Consider the following 13,917-nt stretch of genomic DNA (forward strand, 5'->3'; position numbering starts at 1 on the left):
ATATGCAGGTCTGTAGGTTCTCTTGTAAATGTTCAGATGTCCTGGCAGTTCCATGATGGAATCAAGACCAATGATGTCACGTTTGAGCTGACAGAACAAAGAACACTCACCCAAACACACCGACAATGTGTAGTTTAATCTCTCTGACCAAGCTGCATTGTGGGATATGTGCGCACCTGTCAACACTGTTGATGAAAAAAATTTTTTTTCTCAAATTAGAAATTGCAGAAAACTGTTTTAGGTTGGAATTAGGTGATGATTATTAGCTGAGTGCAGGTGTCCTTGCTGAAAGAAAGTATTGCTACAACAGCTCAGTGAATAACCATGTGCCTGCTGCAGGGGAAATAATTAGCCCTAAGTTCATGATTTCATGAGCCATGTCTAATTTTCAATATTTGATGTATTGAAGCAGGGGGCATATCAAAAGTGTATTAGGAAGGACATTTTTCAGGTTATCCATTTCGTATTTACTTCTTTATATTGTGTTACACTGGTAGAATTATGACTGAAATTGGTGCACAGTTGATTGGGACAATACGTTCATAGCAGAAGAGTCAGTGGTGAGCGAGTTTGGTTTTACGTCATTTTCACCAATTTTCCAGAAACTGTAGTCCTTTGTGGGGACTTGAATCTGGCCTATGGTGTGACAAGCAAACAGTTTAGCTACTGTCCTAGCACCTCTGAAATATAGAAAAGTGCAAACGTGAAACAGGGTCTGGATGAAAATAAATACTTCTCAGGGAGCTGAGAATTAGGAATCAACGAGCTGTTTTCAATGTGGAGCTATGTTACTGGTCGAGAGATATGTTTATCTCCGTGCTATCATGACACAATTATATACGACTCGATGGTGTCAGCGAAGCTTCTGAGTGAATAGGTGGGAGGAGGTTGTAAATTTGAATTAAGGCAACACTGATAACAGCCTTTGAACATAGCACGGCGCTGTATATGGACAGACACTGGCAGTGTGCAGCACAGCTCATCAAGTGGAGAGCCCTCAGGCCAGTTGTAAACTGCACACATTACTTGGTAGTCACAGCATCCTTTGTGATGAAGAGGATGTGGCGTGACATCGCTCATGACCAAAATATGTGATGTCACAGCCACTAGCACCCAATTTCAAGCTCTCTGTTGTCACCAAAACTTGACTTACATTCTTTTTGTTAATTTCTGCAGTGTTTTCCACCCAAAATGTAATGATTGACTGCCACTCTGCATTTTAGAACCTGTAAATGTACATATTATTTGAGTGAGTGAGTGAATATGGTTTTACGCCGCTTTTAGCAATATTCCAGCAATATCACGGCGGCGGACACCAGAAATGGGCTTCACACATTGTACCCATGTCGGGAATCGAACCGGGGTCTTCGGCGTGACGAGCGAACGCTTTAACCACTAGACTACCCAACCACCCCACATATTATTTGAATGCCCACCTACAATGACTGAGAAAGAACTTTTATCAGCTTCTGTGGTGATGTGTCTGTCAAATCATCTGTTTCAGTCAGAGGTGGTTATTTTGGGATTTGATACCTTTGACTGACCAATCAGAATTGAATTTCTAAATTCATTTTAGAATGTTGGGTTATTGCCAATATCAGCATTAAAACCACACTCTTTCTCTGTTATGCATCATGCTTTGAGACTGCCCTTATGTTCTGGATGTAGTCTTAACCCTGCAAAATCAGAAGCCATATTTAAATCTAAATCTAATTAATACTGAATAAATATGGAACATTTTGTGCAAATTTTACTGTTCAAATGAAAAGACTGTTCAGATTAAGCATTGAAACAGGCACTTTGACATGGTTTTTACAGTATAAATTAGGTATTGTACTTTGTATTTAAATATTTTTTCGTACTTGAAAGTTCGACATTATCCATGAGAGTGAGATGATTTGTCCACAAAACTATTGACACATGAACGTAAATAGCTGCAACTAATGCTGTATACAAGTGCTCTGAGTTTGACCAGTCAGAGTGTCACGCAGTTCTTCATTTGGTAAATTGAACGACCTGCCTTGGTAATGTGGTCCTGCTTGTGCAAATATTGCGACACAAAATTCGCATTGGCCAGACTGGTGATAAAATGTAACCATTTCCCTTATTGGAAACCATTTTCTCTTCCTGTTATTGCAAAGTCTTTTATTTGCTCGGAACTTTCGTAGTTAAGGATTTCAATCTGTATCTCACTCCCTCTCTGCTGGTCATTTAATGAGGAAATAAACAGGGGCTGTTTCGCTGCAGTGTCGCACAGCCACGACAAGTAATCCCACTAGGTGGCGCTGCAAGTGAGTTATAGTACCTATTTGCTGCTGGATGATGGTTTTATTTGGTTGAAAATTGAAATGTAGGAAGCCAAATGTGCAAACACAATTTAAGACAAATAGTTGCATTGGGAAATGATGCTACAGGGAAATCGGAATAATGTCGGGATGACAAAGCTTGGTCGGTGTGGAGTTGTCCTCGGTGGCGATGTCTGGAAGGCGTTGGACAAAACAGAATCATTCGACTCTCACTGGCCCAGGAACAAATGTAAACTTTAAAGTTGGTTTGTCTTCTCAGATTATTTGTCATCCATGATTTCACTGACTCCCAAAAGGACATTTTTTGTTGAAAGAAACAACTTTTCAAAATTGTACTTGTATAGGCAGGAAGCTGATCGCATTACACTCGAAACTAAACGTTGCTTCTGACAATAGAGATACATTTAGGCTCCATTTATTTTTTACAAAGTAGAAAAAGGTTCTCCCTTCCATTACATTGCATTACTTCCCTGGCGAACAAATTGTTCCTTGTTAATTTCAATGTTAGATGGAGTTACTTTCTGTGGACTGAGTTAGAATGGTGATAGTTCGAAAGTTGGCCTCAAATTGAAAGAATTAGCGTTAATGAAAGAATCCCCCAGAACACTACAGGGAGTTGTTACGTCCTTCTGGGGAGCTGATCATCCCCGCGGAGAGTTAGCATACATAGCAATTCTTTAGGATGTATTGCACGCTGTCTGATCAGAGACCAAGGTCCTGCTCTCGTTTGGACACGAAGAACATCAGTGTGATCGAGGGGCTTTTAGTCACCTTTTGGTAAAGTGAAGGCGTTTCATCACCTTGTGAATTGATATGGAAAAAAACTTTCTGTTCTTCTTTAGAATATTTGTTTTGTAAATGTAATAAGACACTTAGCGACTACAGTGCAGTGTATGAGGCGAGTGCTGGATGTTCGGATCGTCTTTGGGGGTATTGGTGATGTATGTCCTTGGCAGATTACTTGCGAAGGTAATGCATTTCACGGTTGTATTTTTTACCACACTGAATAGAAAATCCATTTCAACATTTTAATTTGGCTAGAGATTTTATTACAGGGCCTTGTTATCTGTGACACCATAGGGAGACGCATGTGTAGGCAGACGCTAACTTTCTGAGAGGGATCAATCTTGTTGAAGTCTGAAGTCTGTCAACGATGCCATGCTTCACAACATTCAACCATCACTCAATTGAAGCACCGATTTCTGTGATTCCCTATTTCATGGCTGTGTGATAACAGCTGATAAATCCCCCTCTCATGCCGGAGCTTTGTCCAGCATCAACTCTGATTCCATGTACTGCTGTTTGTTGGAGGCATTTTGAGCTGGCTGATTGGGCTGCCATTAGGCGGGTCCAGCAACACATTCTCATTAGATCAATATTGTATTTTCCACTGCACTGACTGTTGCAATTTAATTATCTGTGAGTATTATCAAGTGCTGGAGTTTTGTATCTGTGCTGATAGACATCTCTGGTTATTTGACCTTAGTGGCCCTGAACCATGGAATGGCTTGTCCTGGCTTTTTGGATGAAAAATATTCCTGGAGACAAGTTGGTAATAGGCATTATTATGAAGGAAAGACAATCACAAGACTGTCTAACGGGTGGCATTTTTCATTTCGGGTTTAATAGATAGAGTATTGAAGATGAGATTTGTAAAAGGAGGGAGTGGATCTGTCAAGACACTGCTGTATTTCAGCCAATTATATTTGACCAGCAAGTTTTCAAACAATCACATCTGACCTGCAATATTTCAACCAATCACGTCTGACTTGCAAGTTTTCAGCCAATCAGGTTTGATCTGCAATATTTCAGCCAATCATATTTGACCTGCAAGTATTCAACCAAACATGTCTGAACTGCAATATTTCAGCCTATCATGTTTCACCTGAAATATTTCAGCCAATCATGTCTGACCTGCAATATTTCAGCCAATTATATCTGACATGCAATAGTTCAGCCAATGTAACACAATTCTTACACAAGTTTCATAAACTCATATATGCACTGATCATATCTGCCATCTCAGAAAACCACAATTGTCAAATGACATCAACAGTTATGACGTCTTTTCTAGTGTGACGTCATTCTGACCTTACATCACAATAAAATTTGAATGACGTCAAGAATGTTGCAATGGAGGAAGTAACCCGATCACTGACGCTCATTAAGTGATGTTTGCACGAATGCACATACATGTTTTGTGAACTTGGTCAGTTCTAAGTTTATGGGCATACATTTGAGTACCCTTGTTGCCATAGACTGAGATGCTACCTGTAGCTGGCCTCTACGGGTGCTCCTACATCGCTTGTTAAAGTCATTAACGACAGTAAATGACCACTGGCAATTCAAACCATCTCAACAGCTCCTGGTAGTTGGTGAAAGGTCAGCATTTATTATTCACAGCTCCACTGGTACAACAAACACGAGGTAATTGACTGGTGGTGAGTACCCTCACTCCAGCAAGACTCCAGCATTTCCCCGGAGATGTTGTGTAAACACAAGACTCTTAACCCATGTTTTCTTTTCCACTTCCACAATGCAAATGGCCACCAACAGTATACCTGATGTATAGATCTTACACTTCAACAATGGCCACCAGCAGAATACCTGATGTAAAGATCTTACACTTCCACAATGGCCACCAGCAGAATACCTGATGTATAGATCTTACACTGCCACAATGACCACCAACAGAATACCTGATGTGCAGATCTTACACTTCCACAATGGCCACCAACAAAATACCTGATGTATAGATCTTACACTTCCACAATGGCCACCAACAGAATACCTGATGTGCAGATCTTACACTTCCACAATGGCCACCAACAAAATACCTGATGTATAGATCTTACACTTCCACAATGGCCACCAACAGAACACCTGATGTGCAGATCTTACACTTCCACAATGACCACCAACAGAACACCTGATGTGAAGATCTTACACTTCCACAATGACCACCAACAGAACACCTGATATGAAGATCTTACACTTCCACAATGGCCACCAACAGAACACCTGATGTGCAGATCTTACACTTCCACAATGACCACCAACAGAACACCTGATGTGAAGATCTTACACTTCCACAATGACCACCAACAGAACACCTGATGTGAAGATCTTACACTTCCACAATGACCACCAACAGAATACCTGATGTATAGATCTTACACTTACAGATCCAACAACAATACATTTATGAACTAGGTGTCTTGGCCACAGACAGGCTGTGTGAGCCAACTATACCATGGCCATTGATATGGGTGGGTTGGGACAGGGAAGGTCAAGGTTTCCAGGGATATATAGATGTAGAGTTATCTTCCTGGTGCTTATCTGTTAATATCGCCCTAGGTCTCCCATATGATGGTGGCAAGTGGTCCTGTGCCAATGTACAGGACACAGATCAGGTGAAGTTAAGCAACATGGGTTGTAGAGTCCTTGGGTGGGTGACCGCGTATCGGTAGCTTGGCTCCTGAGAGTTTCTAGGGCTTCAGTCCTGCTCCACACTGAAGCACATTTAGCACATGTGGTGTCTCCAAGTGCCTCTGTTCACCCAGCAGTAAATGGGTACCTGTTAGGATGAGCTGTCAATGTGGTTGTCAACCTAGCACCTAACAGGCAGCTTGGGTTGTATACTCCCCATGGAGCTGAGAATGATGAGATCACACTGATCCAGTGACCGGGGTAATAATTGCTCTTTGAGCATGCCCCTGAGTAGTGTGGAAATATGCACAATATCAATGGCCTATTATTGTTATTATTTTTATTGACCGCCTCCGTGGTCTAGTGGTAGAGCGTCCGCCCGGAGAGCGGAAGGTCCGGGGTTCGATCCCCGGCCGCGTCATACCAAAAGACGTTTAAAGATGGTACTTGTTGTTACCCTGTCTGGCGCTCGGCATTAAGGGGCTAAACCAAGGACTGGTTGGCTCGGAGTCAGTATACTGTGTCTGAGTGTGGTATTCATGTTAAACTGCGGCATGGTATCACAGTGAGCTAGCACTATAAATCAGCATCAGTCCAGACCAGTACAAGCAGCCACACACACACATACACGTGCATGCACTTCGTTATATAAGTGCAATAATCTTGGACGCGACGTTAAACCCCATTTCACCTCACCTATTATTTTTTTTAAATATTTTTTTAATTATTATTATATGGTAAGTAATATACTTGAGTAATAATATTGGTATGAACCATGTTGCTGCAGGTTTTGTATGATCAAACATTGATGATTGTTTGGCATATGTAACATCCAAGCCGGCGATGTCAGATTCATTGAAACTAGGACATAGACAAACCAATGTAGGAACTTCAAAATAAGGACGAATAAAAAAAAAGATTTGATAGTGAATGCTTGATACAGCCATTAGTAGGCCCGGGGGAAAATGTAGGGGAATTATAAGTTTGAGCACTAAATAAGGGCAGGCATATCCCTACAGGCATGGTGAGATCTACACAAGGATTACACAGTTGCCGAGGGAATTGTACATGATGTATAAGATTAGTCGCCATCTTGATTTTACGATGTGGACTTAGCAAGGGAAATATGAAAATGGCTGGCAGATAAAAGCGATTAGTTCCCTGGTTAAAGTCAACAGAGAAGGAGTGAGGTCCGTATTTTGTGTACTCATTCGAAGTCAAGACGCATTTTTTGTTGGTGCGACTTTAGCCGTAAAAATGTCAAGTCTTAAAAAACAACCCTTCTTGATAAACAAAACACTGTGCTGTTGTGGTAAGCTGGATACAAGTGAAGGGAGTCTTTTCTCTCCAACACGAACAAAAGAAAGATTTACAATTGCTTTTGATATATTTTTTGTTTATCAGGCAAAACATGCCGTTAAAATGTCGTATGGTCGTAAAAATGAAAATAGAAAATAAAAATAAAATGAAATGAAAGAACAAACACTTTCATTACATTTGAATATTTCTATTATGTGTTGGGAAATATGGACGATTAAAGAGGCATATGAAAATACAAGATTTAATGGTGAATATATAAAAACAGGATTTTGTGCTTAATGAAGACCAGCAAGAATTAATGGAAGATAAAGTACTACGAGATATTACGTGGCAAAACAGGTGCACATTGAACATGATGAATTACGTAGGTTTCCTCGCGCTCCTGACCGACCAACTTTCAGGGGTCTGAGAAACCCACTGGTGTAATAATGTGGATCTAATGTACGACCCTCAGACCCAGCTCTTCCACTGAAAGCATGATTTGAAGAAAGTACAACATTCAATGGAGAATTTTCTTTTAAATCTTAAAAAGCTTCATAAAAAATAGAAGTGAATTTAAAGCAAATTTGTCCTTCTAAGCTGTCGGCTATGATGGCTTGGAATACATCACGGCCGCCACTTTCATGGTCTTTCAACCACCACGGCTCCACTTCCTGCTACGTTGCACTCCGAGGTGTGTTGGTATTACTACCATTACCTTCTGAAACTCCATTTCCTTCTCTTTCACGATGAAACCAGCGCGATTATACTTTGAATTTAAGTACAGAATTTTCTGTCTTATAAACGTCAAGAAAAGCGCAATTCAGCTTTTTCCCTACTCCGAGGTTGCATTAGTGTGTGGCTGTGAAATGAAGTCGTAATGACGTTATAGTTTGTAATTTCCACCTCTGAGCTTGTAAAGCAAAATTCAATGTCTGTGTGATCTTTTGCACGTCACAATGTTGTGCTGAGGTATTGCAGTCCATTAACTGCACGCGTCAGAGCTCAACAGTTAGCTGTGGAGACTGGAACGCTGTCGTGATCACTGATCAGTTTGAATACTCGTAATTACTGGTCAGTTACAATCACAGCCGATCACCACTGCGGGATCAATAATGGAGAAGCAGATTCATCACCCACTTTCTGACATCCACTCCATCGTCTTTTACCAGGGTAGTGTGGAGGGAGGGGTAGCCTGGCGGTTTGAGGGACTGGAGGGAGGGGTAGCCTGGCTGTTTGGGGGACTGGAGGGAGGGGTAGCCAGGTGGTTGGGGGGACTGGAGGGAGGGGGGTAGCCAGGTGGTTGGAGGGACTGGAGGGAGGGGTAGCCTGGCTGTTTGGGGGACTGGAGGGAGGGGTAGCCAGGTGGTTGGGGGGACTGGAGGGAGGGGGGTAGCCAGGTGGTTGGAGGGACTGGAGGGAGGGGTAGCCAGGTGGTTGGGGGGACTGGAGGGAGGGGGGTAGCCAGGTGGTTGGAGGGACTGGAGGGAGGGGTAGCCAGGTGGATGGGGGACTGGAGGGAGGGGTAGCCTGGTGGTTGGGGGGACTGGAGGGAGGGGTAGCCTGGCGGTTGGAGGGACTGGAGGGAGGGGTAGCCAGGTGGTTGGAGGGACTGGAGGGAGGGGTAGCCAGGTGGTTGGGGGGACTGGAGGGAGGGGGGTAGCCAGGTGGTTGGAGGGACTGGAGGGAGGGGTAGCCTGGCTGTTTGGGGGACTGGAGGGAGGGGTAGCCAGGTGGTTGGGGGACTGGAGGGAGGGGTAGCCAGGTGGTTGGAGGGACTGGAGGGAGGGGTAGCCAGGTGGTTGGGGGGACTGGAGGGAGGGGGGTAGCCAGGTGGTTGGAGGGACTGGAGGGAGGGGTAGCCAGGTGGATGGGGGACTGGAGGGAGGGGTAGCCAGGTGGTTGGGGGGACTGGAGGGAGGGGTAGCCTGGCGGTTGGAGGGACTGGAGGGAGGGGTAGCCTGGCTGTTGGGGGGACTGGAGGGAGGGGTAGCCAGGCGGTTGGAGGGAGTAGGGTAGCCAGGTGGATGGGGAGAATTGTGTTACCTGGTTGATGGGGAGTATATTTGTTTAATTGATTTCCAAGACTGACACCTCTCTGGCCTGGTGTACAACTGAATTCTGCAACATTAAACCTTCTTCCTTTACAAGGAGTCTCCTGACTTCAACCTTCATTTATCATCCAAAACTGGCTCCCACAGGAGATATCTTTGGGTGAGATCAAACATATCTACATTGTAGATAGCGCTGCAATGAAATGCTTTGCAGACCAGTGTGACACCAATGGCTATTAAGTCATTATTTTGTTAGTTTTCATATATTTTAGTGATACCGTCAAATGCACATTTCAAAGAGCATTGCATTTATCTATAATATATGGTATGGTTTCCAAAATGGATCACATGACCAGCCCCTAATGCATTCTTTTGCATTAACAGAGGATAACAGACCATACACCTTTAAGACTCGTCACAACATTATCGCTGTGTTTCTCATCGGATTTGGAGAATCTAGCCCATTAATGGCACAGTAACACTGACACAGCTGTCTTCTAGCCGAACTGACCCATCACACATGGTTAAGTTGGGGGACCGGAACGTCACACCGCGACACTGTGGAGATTGCGACACCCCTTATCCTTCATTGCAGCTCATGATAAAATCACGAAGACGCCTTGCCGTGATCGCGGAAATTAAACATGGCATGAGGTTTGACTTGGTGGATCTAGACTCGCTGATAACTGCGGGGATAGACCATCTCCCCAGGAACTTTCTCCCCAGGAACCCGTCTTGCAGCCTCAGTTAGGGAATTACGATGCAATTTTTGTGGTAGAAAAATCATCATTTGGACAAAATTGATCAATGTTGTGCAGTGAAGTTATCTAAAATTGTGTCGTCGTGTCGGGAAGGTCTAAGAAATAGGGATGAGTTCATGTTATTTGGTTCATAAAAATTCTATTTTGATATTGGCGTGCATTATATACTCTGTATTGCCCTGTGATCGTAAGCTGTGATTGGCTGATTTGATTGATGGTCGTTAAGAGATTCTGAAAGTGGTTTCTTGCTGTTTTTTGTGGGCAGTACTTTTTCATGAATAATTTGTCGCAATATTGCTGCAGTTGATACTCCTGCCAGACGCAAAGCTTCTAATAACATCCAGGGATTTTGTGTGTACAGCTCAAAAGAATTAAAGAACACATGATTTTTTGTTATTACTATAGTTAATCTGTCATGTCTTGCCATGGTAGGGTACTTTGTTGTAGCAGTATGACTCGGGGTACTTGTGGTTCTGTGTGCCCCTTGTCCACGCCTATAAAACCTAACGCAGGGCGTATGAAACCACATGTACCACGTGTGATGCTGCTACAACTTATTTTGACTTTAAACAAGTGGAGGGAAAACAAACTTGGGATGTTATATTTTGTCAAGTTGAAGATTTCTGAGTTTGTCAAAATGAAGAGTTTTACGTTGCTGTATAACCTGTCTTCTATGTTTCAGAAAGCGCAGTGGTCGTTTGATGATAGCCGTCTCATGGTCATGCATCACCCCATATACAGGTAAAGGAAGCCATACTTAGCTCACCTTAATGCTTGAATAATATAAGGTAAAGGAAGCCATACTAAGCTCACCTTGTAATGCTTGAATAATATTAGGTAAAGGAAGCCATACTAAGCTCACCTTGTAATGCTTGAATAATATTAGGTAAAGGAAGCCATACTAAGCTCACCTTGTAATGCTTGAATAATATTAGGTAAAGGAAGCCATACTTAGCTCACCTTGTAATGCTTGAATAATATTAGGTAAAGGAAGCCATACTTAGCTCACCTTGTAATGCTTGAATAATATTAGGTAAAGGAAGCAATGCTTAGCTCACCTTGTAATGCTTGAATAATATTAGGTAAAGGAAGCCATACTTAGCTCACCTTGTAATGCTTGAATAATATTAGGTAAAGGAAGCAATGCTTAGCTCACCTTGTAATGCATGAATAATATTTGGTAAAGGAAGCCATACTTAGCTCACCTGGTAATGCATGAATAATATTTGGTTAAGGAAGCCATACTTAGCTCACCTTGTAATGCATGAATAATATTAGGTAAATGAAGCCATACTTCACTCACCTGGTCATGCATCACCACTATATCGGTAAAGGATGCCATACTAAGCTCACCTAGTCATGCATCACCGCTATATCTCTAAAGGATGTCATATTTAGCTCACCTAGTCATGCATCACCACTTCATCGGTAAGGATGCTATATTTAGCTTTTTTTTTAGGACGCCATTCTTATCTCACCTGTACATTCTTTGCCAAGATAAAGGTAAAGGATGCAATACTTAGCTCACCTGGTCATACATCACCATATTTAGTTAAAGGATGCAATACTTATCTCCCCTGGTCAGATAGCAGTCGGTTCAGATAAGTCGGATCACATAGGAGTCAGTTCAGATAGTAGTTGGTTCCGATAGCAGTTCATTTACATAATCAGTTCACATGACAATCATGAATGTAGTTCGCGTACCAATCAGACCCTTGTCAGGAATTTTATGGAATTCTGCAACACATCTTGGATGATTGGACTATCAGTATGTGCTATAGTCCCATCATATTTAGCACGGGAAAGTGGGCTTGATGTGGATGGTGTAGAAACTACACGTTCATTAGGAGGCTAGTGGACATTCTTGCTTCGGGGAAGATGGCTTCAACAGGGAGCAGGCTGCTTCGAAATGTTCACATATCAGTTCACATAGGAAACAATCAGTTCACATAGGAAACAATAAGTTCACATAGGAAACAATAAGTTCACATGACAATCAGTTCATATTACAATCAGTCCACATAGGACACAATCAGTTCACATGACAATCAGTTCATATTACAGTCAGTCCACATAGGAAACAATCAGTTCACATGACAATCAGTTCATATTACAATCAGTCCACATAGGAAACAATCTGTTCATATTACAGTCAGTTCACATAGGAAACAATCAGTTCACATGACAATCAGTTCATTTAAGAATCAGTTCATATGACAATCAGCTGACATGACAATCAGTTCACATAGGAAATAATCAGTTCACATAACAATCAGTTCATATTACAATCAGCTGACATGACAATCAGTTCACTTGACAATCAGTTCATTTAACAATCAGTTCATATGACAATCAGCTGACATGACAATCAGTTCATTTAACAATCAGTTCATATGACAATCAGTTCACATCACAATCACCAGGAATTGTACAAAATTCAGCAACAGGCAGCATGTTGCTTCAAATCAACTTCTCTCAAGTTTTGATGAAAGCTTTTTCATTGAAATATTGGCGTGATCGTGTAGCATTTATTGTTGTTGTGGCATCTCCATCCATCATGTGCCCCGCATCGCAGACTTCAACAAGATTGGGACTGAATGCGTTCAGCTGCATGGGCTGATAGATTTTGACCCAGAGCTGTGAACGAACATGACAAGTATTCAACACTTGTCTTAAGCACATCTACTGATACCTGACCTTTTTGAATGTTTCATATTTTTTCCCCATTTCCAGAGAAGCATGTGTCCATGGGCTGCAGCATTGCTAGCCAGGTGACACACACAATGAAGTGGTTGTGTCAGTGTGTTTGATTGTAGTGGTTGTGCCAGTGTGTGTGATTGTAGTGGTTGTGTCAGTGTGTGTGATTGTAGAGGTTGTGTCAGTGTGTGTGATTGTAGTGGTTGTGTCAGTGTGTGTGATTGTAGTGGTTGTGTCAGTGTGTGTGATTGTAGTGGTTGTGTCAGTGTGTGTGATTGTAGTGGTTGTGCCAGTGTGTGTGATTGTAGTGGTTGTGTCAGTGTGTGTGATTGTAGTGGTTGTGTCAGTGTGTGTGATTGTAGTGGTTGTGTCAGTGTGTGTGATTGTAGTGGTTGTGTCAGTGTGTGTGATTGTAGTGGTTGTGCCAGTGTGTGTGATTGTAGTGGTTGTGTCAGTGTGTGTGATTGTAGTGGTTGTGTCAGTGTGTGTGATTGTAGTGGTTGTGCCAGTGTGTGTGATTGTAGTGGTTGTGTCAGTGTGTGTGATTGTAGTGGTTGTGTCAGTGTGTGTGATTGTAGTGGTTGTGTCAGTGTGTGTGATTGTAGTGGTTGTGTCAGTGTGTGTGATTGTAGTGGTTGTGCCAGTGTGTGTGATTGTAGTGGTTGTGTCAGTGTGTGTGATTGTAGAGGTTGTGTCAGTGTGTGTGAATATAGTGGTTGTGTCAGTGTGTGTGATTGTAGTGGTTGTGTCAGTGTGTGTGATTGTAGAGGTTGTGTCAGTGTGTGTCAATATAGTGGTTGTGTCAGTGTGTGTGATTGTAGTGGTTGTGTCAGTGTGTGTGATTGTAGTGGTTGTGTCAGTGTGTGTGATTGTAGTGGTTGTGTCAGTGTGTGTGATTGTAGTGGTTGTGCCAGTGTGTGTGATTGTAGTGGTTGTGCCAGTGTGTGTGATTGTAGTGGTTGTGCCAGTGTGTGTGATTGTAGTGGTTGTGTCAGTGTGTGTGATTGTAGAGGTTGTGTCAGTGTGTGTGATTGTAGAGGTTGTGTCAGTGTGTGTGATTGTAGTGGTTGTGTCAGTGTGTGTGATTGTAGTGGTTGTGTCAGTGTGTGTGATTGTAGAGGTTGTGCCAGTGTGTGTGATTGTAGTGGTTGTGCCATTGTGTGTGATTGTAGTGGTTGTGCCAGTGTGTGTGATTGTTGTGGTTGTGTCAGTGTGTGTGATTGTAGTGGTTGTGTCAGTGTGTGTGATTGTAGTGGTTGTGCCAGTGTGTGTGATTGTAGTGGTTGTGCCAGTGTGTGTGTGATTGTAGTGGTTGTGTCAGTGTGTGTGATTGTAGAGGTTGTGTCAGTGTGTGTGATTGTAGTGGTTGTG

At 42.6% G+C, this 13,917-nt stretch overlaps 1 protein-coding gene across 2 annotated transcripts in view; it reads left to right on the forward strand.

The window, feature by feature from the left end:
• Positions 1-13,917, forward strand: part of LOC124145607 (carboxyl-terminal PDZ ligand of neuronal nitric oxide synthase protein-like) — a 220,329-nt gene that overhangs the window by 140,192 nt on the left and 66,220 nt on the right. For both annotated transcript variants that reach the window (XM_048389687.1, XM_048389688.1), the window contains exon 4: positions 10,532-10,590. In XM_048389687.1, coding sequence (XP_048245644.1) covers positions 10,532-10,590 — 59 coding nt within the window. The remainder of the gene's footprint in view (positions 1-10,531; positions 10,591-13,917) is intronic.

This window comes from Haliotis rufescens, unplaced genomic scaffold, assembly GCF_023055435.1.
Source record: "Haliotis rufescens isolate VD_foot unplaced genomic scaffold, xgHalRufe1.0.p SCAF_8, whole genome shotgun sequence".
Taxonomy (NCBI): Eukaryota; Metazoa; Mollusca; class Gastropoda; order Lepetellida; family Haliotidae; genus Haliotis; species Haliotis rufescens.